Source organism: Ambystoma mexicanum, chromosome 1p (genome assembly GCF_040938575.1).
Source record: "Ambystoma mexicanum isolate Mex_15411 chromosome 1p, UKY_AmexF1_1, whole genome shotgun sequence".
NCBI classification, from domain to species: Eukaryota; Metazoa; Chordata; class Amphibia; order Caudata; family Ambystomatidae; genus Ambystoma; species Ambystoma mexicanum.
In genome coordinates, this window is record NC_090921.1 from 533950874 (window position 1) to 533966029 (window position 15156).

Below are 15156 nucleotides of genomic sequence, written 5' to 3' on the forward strand. Positions count from 1 at the left end.
TACAAAAAGTCATCATACAAATGAAATACTCCTCTTTGAACCGTTCAGTTTTTTAATTTCATTTTTGTTTTCTTGAATTCCGGTAAATATTGAGAAGCCGGTTGTGGGCAGTGTAGGGTTTGCCCTTGTTATGCATATGTGCAGATAACAAATGCAGAGCAAAATAAACAGGAATCGTATAGTAACAAACAAGTGCAACCCAGTATGAGTCTGCGTTGGGGTGCTCCGCTCCACAGGCTCTCCCTCCAGCTTTTGGTCCTAGGCAGACTCGTCTCCTTAGAATAAAAAAAGTGCCCTGAATTTTCTTCCATAGAGGCCATGCAAATGCTGTGCTATAGCAAGCCCCACTAGCATAACATGACACTCCACTGTTCAGAGTGACGGTTTAACATTCATCTGCATGTTGCTGGAGAGCACCCAAAGCTACTAGTACAGACCCCATAAATTGCATAAACACCCTCTATTGTTTCCTCAAGACGTTAGTGCCAAGTAGCAGATTTGCAAGGTGTGCTACATAGCTTTACGTAAACATAAACCGTTATGCCTTATTACACTATGTTTATGACATGTTGCCAGCTGGTATATAGCAGTTCCTGGCAAAAGCTTAAAACTTACGCACAAGCCAAAAAATGTGGCTTTGTCAATGCTTGTTTTAAACAGGACTTCAGTGGTTTAGCCAATGCTGTTTCTTAACAGGATTTCAGTGAAGGACGTGCAGAGTGCTTATAAATCGAGAGGTTGAAGGCAGGCCTGGTAAGACAGTGTGTTTACAACTCCAATTAAGTCATGAACTTTCAGAAGACTGCTTTGAACAAACACTGGCAGGCACCTTGAATGCAAAGTCTGATGGAAGGGCTTGATTAAAGTGAGCTCAGAGTTCACATGAGGAGATGTTTTGGGCGGACAGAGGCAGGAATGGATGGGCATGTCCATAGGGATTAGCATGGACATGAGCAGGCAATGCATGGACACACAACCAAACAGCACCTACAGACTCTGTGTCCCTCCTCATCTCTTCCAGACCAGGCCTCTTTTGGTTCCCTGTTCCTCCCTATCTGTACTCCAAACCACACCTAATAGCCCAAACTAAAAACACTTAGCAGCACCAATGGAAGCCCCTGTTTGCTAATAGGGATAACCCCTATGCCGGGGGAAGACAGGCAGTGCCGGATTACCCATTAGGCCAAGCAGGCACCAGTCTTGGGCCCCACTCCTTTTAGGGGAATCGCGACAGCGGAACAAAATAAAGTCTTGCAGAAAATTAAAAACGTATTAGGAGATAATTTGCGAGGGGTGCCTCGATCTTTCGACTGCCTATGGGTCTCCACGGGGTTTAATCCGGCACTGCAGACAGGGCGGGTAACAGAATTGAGCCCTCACTAGGCTGCTGGGCCATTACCAGCCCTGTCCACTCCTAATGCTGCATTATCACGGAGCTAATCACAAGGTTTAAGCAAACAAGATGGATCGGATATAATTGTACACCATACATATGATAGGGTCTTTGCTGCAGTGACCTCAATTAATCGGACACCATTGTTACCCAAAAACATTGTAGGGGAGCACAGCTCAGCACACGCCCGGTAGATGACACAGACCTACAAGGATCTAAGTCATGTTCACCAGTTAGTAACCCAGCTATACTTGTAACCTCCCATGTTAAGATTGCGTTATAGTTTAGCTCGTATATATTTTTATTTATTTAAAAAGATATCAGGCCTCATTCCGAGTACGGCGCTAACCAATGGCGCTATTAACGCCTTGGTTGACGCCGTACCCGGACCAGCAGCGCCTTGGTGGATGGCGGAATTACCGCCCCATTCCAAGGTTGGCGGGGCGGTAATTCCCCAATCTCCATTTACCCTTCCCCATTCCCATTCTTGCCCCATAGGGCATAATGGGAGTGGGGAAGGCGTTAATTACGCCACCGTAAATTACGGTGGCGTAATTAACATCAAGGTCCCTTAGCGCCATGGTTTTTAACACCTGCCAAAAGCAGGTGTTAAAACCTCCATGGCGCAAAGGGAACTCGGAGTATGGCGGTAAGGGATTACCGCCACCGCTCTCTTTAGCGGTGGCCGCTATCCCTTACCGCCATACTCGGAATGAGGCCCATCGTTTTTACATAAACTTCATTTATACACATTTTTAAGAATCTTATACTGTTTGGCTTAGTATTTGAGCATATTATCTCAAATGCAGGAACAAAATCATAGAACAAACGTCACCAGTAGAATTAGACAACATTGAAATGGGTTGCTACAGTGGTTTTTCAAGATCCAGAATCTGGCAAAGAAATTGCACAATGGTATATATTAGTTTTTTATCATGGCCACTCAATATCATGGACCATCTGGAGTCTGCATCTAATTGTTGGGCGGAGATCTTAAAGAAATCTCCAAAGAGGCCTCTCTTTTGTGAGAGTGTTGGGCAGACCATGATGATAGCATGCAGCGTTTCTGGTGCTTTCGTATTCAGACAAAAACGACAGAATTGCTCAGGCATGAGTATTTGTCTTGTTTTCGCAAGTCTATACCGGGTCGGGATAGTGTTCAAGCAAATTTTCATAAACCAGTCACGAATATGTTGATCCGGAAATAGTGACAAATACTGAGGAAGTTCATTGATGGCTCGGATATCGCTGGCACATTAAAGATTCATGGTGTACGTTGTTTTCTCATGTATTGTTTTAATCCAGTCGGTATGCTGGATCTTAGCTTTAGCATGTTGAGGGCGATTTATAAGCATTTTTCTGGCAATGTCTTCCTTTTTCAGTCGGAGTTCTAGCTCGTGTTTCCAAGCTTTCAATATGGTGTTATTCATTGCATTGGGAATATAGCAAAGTATTTGAATGGCTGGCGTTTTGTCATTATTCCTCAGTTTACGAAGTAAGTCTAGTTGTTTCCATAAAACAATGGATTTTAATGACTGAAGTGCTACTTCAAATCTTATTGTAGCGATCGGAAAGTTGCTAGGAAGTTTCAGAATCTTCCGCCAGAAAGAGGCTTCTAGCCTTTGCCAGTTTATCTGAGCTACATTAATCATCGCTTCAGTCCCATATGTTATGATGGGTATAACTTTTTGTCAGTAATACGAAATAATGGGTTTAAGCGAAAACTTACCGTATTGTCTATGTAACAGGCAGCCTTGTCTAGCTTGGGCTAGCATCTTCCCTTCTATGCTAATAACCCAAACCTTTTCGGTTTTAGATTGGTTTATTGGAATTCCGAGATATTTGAAGATGTTTACTTCTACTAGGTGTTTGTCATCTTAGCTCATATTATCATACTATCTCGCATACGTGTAACTATGTATTAATTATGATCATGCTTATGTTTAATTATGTAACTACTGTATTAACCATTGTCAAGAACAGCGGCCAGATGCCTGCAGCTTCGGTGCGCTATACAAATTGCAACATAAATAAATAACCACACTCACAAGCAATTCCAAAGCACCTGCGCGAGCATGCATGGTTGGGTGTGTGTGCGTGCGCACACATGTGTGGGGGTCGGGTGGAATAGATCTTACCATGTGTGCAGCCGCTTGGACCGCATGAGCTGACTTCTGCCTCTCTCCCTGTGCAGATGGTGCGATCTCTGTACACAACAAAGTAAAAGAAGAAGGCGAGATGAAGAAGTCTCCAGCAGCTGCAAAGAGCCAAGGTAGGCATCTCTGTGGCTGTCCCGTGACATGCTGATCCTCTGTCAGGGCTTTCACTTGCATGCGCACCTCAGACCGACGTGGACAGCGCCCCACACCTGTCCCTCACTCTCACACGTGTACTCTCTCTCTCCCTCTCTGCTCTCGGTCTCGCTTGCTTCTTCTCGCCGCTTTCTTTCTTAGTCTCTGTGTCGCCTTTTAGATCTCATTCTAACACAGATTCCGTGTTATGCTGAATGGACAGGCTGCTCCCTCTCCCCTGCTCGTTTGATTTGATGCTGCTTAATACATAGAATAATGCTGGGTCAGCAAAGATAAAACACTGTTCTGCTGATTGCCACATCATTATTTTCCCTTCATTTTTATTTTTAAAGGATTTTTGTAAATATATGATGTATGAATGCCAGTACTTTATTAAGTGGCTCCAACTCTGTCTCTGCTGTACTCTTCAATTTCTGATACGCTTGATGCTTTTGCCCCTGTCATGAGGATCCGTTTAAAGTCCAAAGCCAAGTGCAATTCCTGGTATGACTCGGACCTAGCTACACTTAAACGTAAGTGTAGGGCGGCTGAGAGTAAATGGAGGGATTCTTGTTCATCCTCTGACAAACTGGCCTGTCGCCTGCTCCAAAGGCAATACCGACTCTCTGTCCTCACCAAGACGAGAGTCCACATTCAATCTCGTGTCTCTGCGGCATCTAAGAACTCTTTAAAATCTGCAAGGAGCTGGCCAACCGTACTGCAGTCTCTACCCCTCCTGTTTCCTCCTAGGCTCTTTGCAATGCCCTTGCCTTTCACTTTATCTCGAAAACCCAGGACATCATGTCCACCCTCGCCTCCCCTCTCTGTCTGTGCTTGCTGACCCTCCTTCACCCACCCCTACCCTCATTCTCGTCCTATCCTCTTTTCTCCCCTGACAAGGTCGCTAGACAAGTCCGATCTATGAAAGCCTCATCAAAACAGGTTCATCCCTGTTCCTCTAAAATCATCAAGGACCATATTGACACCCTTGCTCCAGCCCTTGATGATTTTTGCAACCACTCCTTTGCTTCAGGATCCTTCCCCTCCCCTCTGAAGCAATCCCTTGTGCATCATCTTTTCAAGAAACCCACAACTGATCCTTCATGTCCGGCTAACTATTGCCCAATTTCCATTCTTACTGGGCAAACTCCTGGAAAAGTTGGCCGTCTCTCAGCTTAAACTTCATTCCAATTCTGTTGGCTGTCTCGATGACCACCAGTCTGGCTTCAGAGCTGCCAGAAGCACAGACACTGCTCTCCTGAACATCTGTGAAGATGGTTTCCATCTAAAAAATGTGCATCTCCAACCCCTGTTTTCTACCCTTTATAATGCATCTAAACAAAAATTAACTCTTTATCCCCCATAAATATGCATTCGATGGACATTTTTTAGATTTAAAAATTTCGATGGAATGACATTAGATGCAATGGCATTAGATGCAATGACCAGATACCGTGAAGATCTGCTCTCCAACCTTGACTCTAACATTCCCTCTGTCCTCATCCTCCTCGATCTCTCTTCAGCCTTCGACATGGTCAACCATACCATCCTGCTCAACCGTCTCCGTGATAACCTGGTTATCACTGATCAGGCTCTGTCCTGGATGACCTCTTTCCTCTCTGATCGACCCTCCCAGGTCCAACTTGGGTCCTTCCTATCATCTATCTTCCTCTCTACCTGTGGTGTTCCCCAGGGGTCTAACCTCTCATCCCGGCTTTTCAACCAATACCTGGCAACTCTCGCCGACTGCATTGCCATTTTCTGCTCAAATTTCCAGTGCTACGCTGACGACACAAAACTCATTTTCGGGCTGCCCTCTGCCACCTCCCCTCTCCCTCTCTCATCTCTGATTGCCTAACTGCCATTCAAGATTGGTGTGCCGCCAATGATCTTTGTCTGAATGCCAGCAAGACGGAGATCCTCCTCATTGGCACACCTCACCATCCTTTCCCCTCACTCTTTGGCCGGCCTCCCATGGCCCTCCTCCTACCCCCACCTGCGAGGCTAAGAACCTCGGGGTCATCTTTGACTCCACACTTTCCTTCTCCGCCCACATCTCTGATGTTTCTAAAAAGTCAAACTTCCTACTGCACCTCCTCCGAGGTACTCTGCCTTTCCTCTCCTTCCTCCAGAAGCTCATGGTCTCCCAAGCTCTGGTTCTCTCTAGGTTGGACTATTGTAACAGCCTCTTTCTAAATCTACCTGCCTCTACTCTCCGCCCTCTGCAACTAATCCAGAACAGGACTGCGAGATTTATCCTTCGCCTCAAGCCCTGGTATTGTATCTCTCAGCTCTGAAATCTCTCCATTGGCTCCCAGTGGATGCAAGGATTAACTTCAAAACCCTCTGCATTGTCCACAAGGCTTTCTGGGGCCTGGGTTCAAAATACATTCAGCTATCCCTCCGCAAATACCTCCCCTCTCAAGCTCATCAATCAAGTAGCATTAACTCCCTCAGGGTCATTCATTTTTCAAAGAAACGAGCTGGGGGTAGATCTGTCTTCGTCTGGGGCCTCCCTCTGGAACAGCCTCCCTGCCACTCCAAAACTTGGTAGAACCATCTCCAGTTCCGGAAGCACCTCAAGACCATCCTCTTTGCTTCTGCCTTCACACCCGCTCTCCCCTGCTGATCTGTTCTCTCTTGGCACTTTGCACCTGGCCACCCTCTGTCCTCCAGGCCCAGGTACATGCTCGCCCTGCCACCCTCCCGCACTGCATCCGGGCCACCCCTTGCACTGGGGTCTGTATCTGTACCCATAGAGTCCCACCCCCTTTTTCTTCCTAAACTTACCCTGTCTGCTGCCTTAAACCCAGCACTTCCAATTGCTGGCTACGCTACCAGGGTTTGTTGCCTTTATTATTTATTTATTAGTATTTATCTGTTTCTCCTTTGCTCTGCACTTTCCACTTCTCCCCCTTCCATGAACTTTCCCCCTCTCACATGCACTTGCGCGTTCTCAATGTCACTAGGCCTAGTAAGATCGTTTTTTTTGTTATACCCTGTTCCCCTCCCTTGCCTTGTCGTGCTCTGAAACACTTGTGTACGAGCTCGATAGAAATAAAATATCAATATCAATATCAATAACTCACTGTCTACTCTCTCTCTTTCTCTCTCTCGCTGCATCTTACTCCCTCTTTCTCTCTCGACTTTCTGTTTCCTTCTCTCCCTCTCTCCATCCTTCCCTCTTGCTGTGCCTCTCCCTGCACCTCACTGTCTCTTTCTCTCTTTCTCCCTCTCTCTTTCTCTCTCTCGCCCCTCCCTCCCGCTTTCTCCTCTTTCCATTTTGCACTCACATCCTCTCGCTTTGTCCATTGCTGCAGGGGATTCCTGGGAGAGCAAACTCAGTCCAAAGACAGCCAGAAAGGCCAGCTGGCAGAACCTGAGCTCCATCAACATTCTACTCATCATCTACCTCATGCTGTGAGTACATGACCACCAGGACTGTCTCCAATAACCACTGGGATTGTGAGTGCGTGACCACCAGACAGGTCTCTTTGTAACCACTGTGACTGTCAGTACATGACCACCAGGACTGTCTCCATAGAACCACTGGGGCTGTGAGTAAAAGACCACCAGGACTGTCTCCATGGAACCACTGGATCTGTGAGTACATGACCACCAAGACTGTCTCCATGGAACCACTGGGGCTGCGAGTACATGACCACCAGGACTGTCTCCATGGAACCACTGGGGCTGTGAGTACATGACCACCAGGACTGTCTCCATGTAACCACTGGGGCTGTGAGTACATGATCACCAGGCCTGTATCCATGTAACCACTGGGACCGTGAGTACATGTCCACCAGACAGGTATCTATGTAACCACTGGGACTGTGAGTACATGACCACCAGGACTGTCCATGTATCCACTGGGGCTGTGTGTACATGACCACCAGGCCTGTGTCTATGTAACAACTGTGACTGGGAGTACATGGTATGACTGTCTCTAGGTAACCACTGGGACTGAGAGTACATGACTACCAGGCCTGTCTCCAGGTAACCACTGGGACTGTGATTACATGACCCCAGGACTGTCTCTGTGTAGCCACTGGAAGTGTGAGTACATGACAGGACTGTCTCCGTGTAACCACTGGGGCTGTGAGTACATGACCACCAGGACTGTCTCCATGTAACCACTGGGACTGTGAGTACATGACCACCAGGACTGTCTCCATGTAACCACTGGGACTGTGAGTACAAGACCACCAGGCTTGTCTCCATGTAGCCACTGGGATTGTGAGTACATGACCACCAGGCCTGTCTCCGTGTAAGCACGTTGTCTGTGAGGATGTAATCACAGGGTTTGTGATCACGGGTACTTTAAGTGACCTCAACAATTTTGAGATTGCAATCACTGGGCTTCACGAGAATGTGGCCACGGATATGAGGAATGAATTGGGAGAGACAGGTGTGAGAGTGCCTGGAGGCCTAATACTCACTAGCAAAGCGTTTCACAACACCCCATCCATCTTCTCGCAAACAGGGGCTGGCCAAAAAAGTCCCCTTGAGGTGCCCCAGGCCACTTGTAGGTAGCATAGCTGAGCACAAAACTTAATTTGTCTAGAAGTACTGAGGAATACAGGCATACATACATTGTGAAACTGTGGCAATAATTATCATTAAAAGTTAAGGGATTACGCAGTGTCAAATTGGAATAAAATAAAAAAAATGCATAAAAGCTGATTAAAAATCAAAGGCATAAAAATATCACATTGTGAGAAAACAGCATATCCATACCGTTTAACATAATTGTGAAAAGCAATAAAGAACACTGATCAGAATTACCTATAACCGTCCACTAGATGGCCTCAGAGAGCCAGTCTTCTCCCACAGGACGGAATGCATGTGGGGGGGGGGAGTCGTTCTGCAACAGACTGACTGATAACAAATGCCACCTTACGGTGTGAGCGACTTCACCCACCTATTCATCCTTTTTGTCAAGAGCGGTCGGTATCTCTTATTGCAATATGTTTAACCATGCGTTATGCATCCAGGGTGGAGGAGGTTCAAGATGGCACCTAAAATGACTATTAATTCAGCATAAATAAACCCAAGTATTACTATTTTACAAAGGTTTTATGTGCAGCAGGATTTACAGTTTTCGTCTTTTGGATCTGCACATTTGCCAAGCACCAATGTTGTGGTGCCAAGATACAGTTCTCGCTCCTCTGTGGGCCTGGTGCCTTGAGTCCAAGGCTCACGGCTACAGGGAGTTATGCCGCTGGATTCCCAATGGACCCCACCTTTGATCTTTTCTGAATCCTCTTGTTTCCTCGTTACACTGGGAGCAAAAGTGTTAGGCTCTGTTCAGAAGGCTTCCAGGAGCTTTCATCTCAAAGAGGCAGGCTGGAACTAGTCTCCTCGCAGTTGTGCAGCACGCTGCATTGGACACGGACCTGGTGACAGGAGATTGGGCTTCCAAGACCTCAAAACCATCTTCAGCCCCAGCAAAGGCACAGTCAAATAAGAGGGCTCTTCTTGGCATGGAGACGGGCAACAGCTGAAGATCTTCTCAGGGTACCACTATGCCCCCTGGTGTTTCAAGGGGTGACACTGCAGCAGGGCATCGGGGAAACCAGCTAAGCCATTTGTGAGATGTCTACTATCCCAACTCAGTGGCCATTTGGGTTAATCCCTAGTACTGGTGATCTCTCAGCAGTGAATTGCCTAGTGGCACTTGTAATCTGAAATCATCATTCCTGTTACGGGAAAATTGTGACTGGGAGACTTCCAGTGAAAAAACCCTCCTTCCCAAAGTCGATTGTTCTTGTTGGCAGTGTCATGTGCTCTTAGGTCGATTGATCCCAGAAGACTCTACAAGCGGACGACTAATGAAGAGGGTGGCCTATGGGTCAGCCTCGAAGATTTCCAAAGCACTGTGGCTATTTTTTATTTTTTATCCAGACAACACAAATAGGCATTTCACACAGGGAATTGGAATACAATGGCACATTTATTTATATATATGGCCCATAACTTTTTTTTTTTGATAAATTTAAAATATTCAACTTTATATTGTGTCATTCGTGCCTCAGACATGGTACCATTATGAGCCTACCTGCCCTAACTTTCTATGTAGAAAGGAGGATAGCACAGGGGCAACTGCGCTGGCCTTGGTCGCAAGACCACGCAGAGCAACAGAGGTTCGAATCCTGGATCCATGCTTAAAAAACAAACTCAGGTGAGGCATTAGGTGTGTTATAAAAAAAAACAATTAAATAAATAAAGGTAGAGTTAAGGGCTCATGAGCATCCTCTTCTGCCCGCTCTCATACTGCATATCCCAGCATGTTACTCACTGCTCATGTCAAAATGGCTTCTCGGGTCGCAGAGGCTTCCAGTGGCAGTGCTAGCACAGTCTCCCTTTAAATATCGCCACCTTATAGGTAGCAGATTGTTTTTGTTGCAGTGTGTCACTCCTAAGGGATGAGGCAGCCACAGCCTTGCTGGGAGAAAGAGCTACATGCAACTTTGACATTGAGGCCTGCCTACGGGCGGTGCACGCATGCGTCGTGACACTCAGCAGGCCAGTCTTTAGTGGAGCACTGTCATGTGGGCCCTGGTCCTTCACCTTAGATCAAGGAGATTTGAAGAGAAGAAACAAGGGGGTCAGGTCAGCCCTGCAGCATGCAGGCGAGCTCCCAAGATGGGAGGCTTCAAGTGACCATAGGGATTTCTTTGAGAACGTGATTACCGGGGACTGACGATGTGTAATCACGGGACGGGATGTCACTCTGTTTCTGGGTACACCCCCTCATGATCCCCCACAAACCATAATAACGTTCCTATTCCAGTGGCGGGAAACATGCAGCACCCCCACCCCCCCATGTTTTGGCCTGCATCTCACAGGATCCTGTGCCATTTACTAAACTGGCTAGGGCTGATGGGATGATGGGAATTGTAGGCCAACGCATCTGAAGGGCCACATGGGTCCCCCACTGCTGTGTCCAGGGTTTTATGGGAAAGTATAGAGTAAATACAAGTCAAATAACATCGACAGTAAAAACATCCCCACACTGTTCTTAACATGTAAATGGAACAAGATTCCTTTTAAAGTGTAGGACGAAGACAGCTAAACTCTCAAACCAAGCAAACCAATAAAAAAATAGTTTGAACAAATGTGAACCCCTGAATCAATATTCCTTTTTACCCTATTGATTTCCGATTGGTGGAAACCTCCAAGTTCCCTTCCACAAACATGGGAACTCTATAGGAAATATGTTTTATTGGTGTCCTATGGAATTCAATCGGATGGTTAAGGCACTGTGTTTTTGTAATTCAGGTTACTTTGTAGGCAATGTCTTTCTGTGTTTATTCTATGACTCCACGGTGCGCCCTGTCCGTAGCTCACTTCTCCTTCCGCCTTGTGTTTTAGAGTGGTGGTCTTGCTCCTGTCTTCGGGGTACATTGGGCTGCGGATTGTGGAGCTGGAGCAGCAGCTAACCCTAATGGGGGCCTGGCCTGAGATGAACCTCCAGAGCGGGTGAGTCTTCTTTGGGCAGTGGTGGAGAACAAGCGAGGACATAGGTGGAGTGGTTGGGGTGAAGAGTAGTGTTGCTGGCATGCCGCCCAATTGAGTTCTTTGTGTGTGAGGGTGAAGAAACTGTGCCATGGGTGCAGGGGGAGGGGACACTCGGGTGGAGACTGGTGATGGGTGCAGAGTTTAAGGTCGGATGTTCGATCTCGTGGGGGATATTGGGGCGCTTGGGCCGATGAATTGCTTTGGACCAGGGGGCTGGTCGGGCCGGCTGGGCATGGGGCTGTTGGTTGAAGAATTGTGCTTAGGAACGCTTGCCAATGTTGGGGGTGGAAGCGCTCGGTGGAGTAAGGACGAAGAGTGATATGGATGCAATCCGAGCAATAAGCTGGCGTGTTATGTGTACTGGGGCAGAGAGAAGGTGAGGGCACCCGATGAGAGGCTGTGTGGGTTGACTGGTGCATAGGGACTGTTTGGCACACTAGCAAGGGGGAGCAGATGGAGGTTGGGGCACCATGTTGAGAGGCAATGTGATGTGTACTGGAGCAGAAGGAAGGTGAGAGGCGATGGGACTCATTAAGAGCGTGCCAATATTACCTGCAGGCATTCTGCCAAATGGAATTACTGTTACCGCATGCGGTACGCACTCTGCGGCCGGAAGGGTCCACATGATTAGGAGTCATGCAGACCTTTCACTTAATTCAGAGTAGGAGTCCCACTGTGAGATGCTCAGGCAAGCAAAGTACTGGGGCGAGGGTGCAGACAGGGCTCCCAGGTGATGGGTAGGGGAGGAGTGAGGAGTACTGTGGCATGACTGTAGGGGAGGGAGCCCAGATTAGAGATCCAATGTTAGCAAAGAGATCTGGGGGTTGCGCCATGGGGGCTGGTGTGGCAGCGTAGAGGTGTTGGGCAGGGGCCAGAGTGAGGCTCGAGCTGAGAAGCAGGCGGTGAAGAAGATGCACATTGTGGTGTAGCGGGTCCAGGCTAGTTGATGGAGTGATGCTCTTGCTAAATGCAGAACATTTAACCATCTGAACGTTTTCACACGTTCTCCCTCAGAATTTCAATTAGTCAGACAACATTCTTAATGGAGAAATCCAATTGGCTTGCACTACAAGCTCCATTTGATCAGTGGCCAGCAGACCAGATCCAAATCACAGTCGATTGTTTCACGTGATCCTACAGCTGTCCAATGCTGAGACTCTGAACCAGAAGTATTAGGAAACTTCCCCAAAGTCTCCCCCCACATTATCCAGTACAGCAAGCTTGCCTACTGAAAGCATGGGCTATTTGAGCCCTCTGCTTCAACAGGCATCAGCATGCATGAACATTGATTTTAGGGAACCCCCCCCCTTACTGGATTGTGCGGGTACAACATTAGTTTGAACAATAGCTGCTTTGCATAATATATTCATCCCAGAATGCCTGTCTCATTCTTTATATGTCTGAATCGTCTTCTGGAAGCGTTTGGTTTCTATTTAAGGGAGATCTGGGTTCATTTCAATCTTTTCCCAGAGGGATTTGATTATTTACAACTTTTGAGAGATGGGGAGATGGGCAGCCAATCAGGGAGCTCCACTCAGGTGCGAGCAGTCGTACTCTTAGCTGACAGTAAGTCTTTCTTTGTCTCTGTCCAGGTACAAGGAATCGTGAAACACCTGAGAAGGCTGGCGTGGATTTTGCGTCATTTGTATCCTGCCCGCAAGTTGCCGTTAATGCCTTTCTGGCTATCGGGTCTCCCTCTGCTGGACGGAGGGCCAGAAAACTTGAGAAGAGGTGTTGACGAGGCCAGAAGCAGAAAAGATGCCTCAAGAAGAATCAGACATCCTGTTGTTATTTTTGTTTTTGTTTTTTGGAGGACCAAGTCAAATGAAAGAAATGAATCATGTATAACATAGTTGAGCAGAAGCAAAAGCAGAGATTTTCCTGTTTTTTCCTCACAATCAGAAGATGATTTTAAATGTGCACTTTAAAGGCTTTGAGGATGCAGCTGGCCTCCTCTGTGTGGTTCGAGGATCTCTTTCAGGAGTGGTATTGTCGAACTATAGGTACGTTTACGATGAGCAGCACCCTGATCAAATGGCTTTCATCAGACTGATTTCACAGGACCTTGGCACAAGACTTAAAAAATATGAAAACTAGGTAAATCAACACCCACACTGGGATCCAATCAGCTCATATAAACACTTGGCTGACTTCCCTGGAACTCCAGGAGGGCGACCCCAAATTAACAATTTTTGAAGAAATTAAGGCCACGGTCAACTAGCACTGTCCATCAAATTCATGACAGAATTCAAGACTCGTCCTGGCCCCAGTGCCATCATCTTTGTGGTAATGCAGTTGTACTGTGGAAAAACAAGGATAACTGCAAGGCAATGCAGGCGCAGAGACCAGGACTAGCACTCGAGTAAACGAGCCACCATGCGCCAGGCCACTAGGGCTTAGTTTTAAGACCATGATGTCCCAGGTGGTTGAAGGCAGACCAGCTCAGGTCTGGTACAGCGTAATAGGACTCCTCATCGCTGGAGGGAAGCCAGCCAAGTCCTATTTGTCCATGTCACTGGGGAGGTGTGATGCGCATGCCTGATTTGGGATCGCGCTGCTCCAGGTAGTTCTAGGTAGACTGCATCCGTCCTAGTTTTGCTTGTGTTGGACAGTGACACACTGTGCCACTGGGGTGAAGCTGGGCCATGTCAAGATTTGGGGATCGTGATGCTTGTTGAGCTCCGGCTGACCCAGACTTGCTTTTGGGATCTTTGACGGTCTATGCTACTTGTCTGTGGCGTGCCGATGCCTGAATTTGCCAGTCATTTGCTAAGGCAACTCTGGCCACATCAAGTGTTTTAGACGAAATAAAACATATATTACTGGCTAGGAGCCTTGATCAAACTTGGCTCCTAGCCAGTATATCTGGGGTGATGAACGCACCCGAACATATTGCCCCTCCGAAAATTGGCAAGTCAGATGTTTCATAGGGTGAGTCATGGGAGGATAATAGTGCATGGGTGTGCCATGGAGACTGGATGAGCAAGGTTCTAAAGAGCCTAAAATGACCTCAGACTTATCAGGGGTAAAATATGAAGGGGTCCCAGAGCACTCATTAAGGGAGGCTAGCTACTAAAATAATTCTAATCATCAGTAATCTGCTGTCCTAAGGAACTGCTGGAGGGCGTTGGTGGGAATTGGAGCTAAACAATGGCATGGGATCTCCAGCTCCCAAATAAAATAGTCCAGTTTAATGTAGTGGCCTAGCACTGCTAACGCCAGCACACGGTCGAAGAGCCTCGCCAAAAGGGCTAACGGGGACCTTTATATTTATTTATACTTCTGTTTGTGTATGTGTAGGTAAGTGTGTGTGTATTAAATATGTATGTGTGTGTGTGTGTGTGTGTGTGTATATATATATATATATATATGTATATACATACATATATACATATACATGAACCTCAAATGTGCAGCAGGTAGAAAGTGGATGTATTTAAGTATGTACATAAACATACGTATTGCATACATACTCAAGCGAACCCAATACTGCCACATTTACTCTCACTCCTGATTGGTGGGAGGGCTAGAGGCTTCTGCAGATGAATTACGAAGTGCAAGCCCAGTAGAGCGTATGTGTTAAGCCATGTTACCCTACAAGGTCATCTTTGTGGGTGTGCGTTTGGTGGATGTGTGTATATATGTATATATACATAAATATGTTTATTTTTAATTATTTATCTTGGCACTTTATAAAAACGTTTGTCATATTGTGCAAATAAATCGAATGTTTTTGATTCAAATGGACTTGTTTCATTTTTTTAAATTGTTTTTTAAGTTTTTAAATGTAGAAAAACCAGGACCATGAAAACCACGGCCAGGATAAATCACTCCTGCACTGCGGCCATCTCAGCAGTGTCTCTGGCTCATACTCAGACCCCCTCAAAACAAGATGTGACTTTTTTTTCCTGAGATTTGTCTATCCTTCCTTTGCCTCCCTATCTCGGCATC

At 46.7% G+C, this 15156-nt stretch overlaps 1 protein-coding gene across 2 annotated transcripts in view; it reads left to right on the top strand.

Moving 5' to 3' along the window:
• LOC138574944 (GRAM domain-containing protein 2B-like) overlaps positions 1 to 14948 on the top strand; it is a 295997-nt gene extending 281049 nt beyond the window's left edge. For both annotated transcript variants that reach the window (XM_069649444.1, XM_069649445.1), the window contains exons 10-13: positions 3588 to 3665; positions 7005 to 7104; positions 11059 to 11166; positions 12798 to 14948. In XM_069649444.1, the coding sequence (XP_069505545.1) occupies positions 3588 to 3665; positions 7005 to 7104; positions 11059 to 11166; positions 12798 to 12813 (302 nt within the window). In that variant the 3' untranslated portion in view covers positions 12814 to 14948. The remainder of the gene's footprint in view (positions 1 to 3587; positions 3666 to 7004; positions 7105 to 11058; positions 11167 to 12797) is intronic.
• The last annotated feature ends 208 nt before the right edge of the window (positions 14949 to 15156 follow it).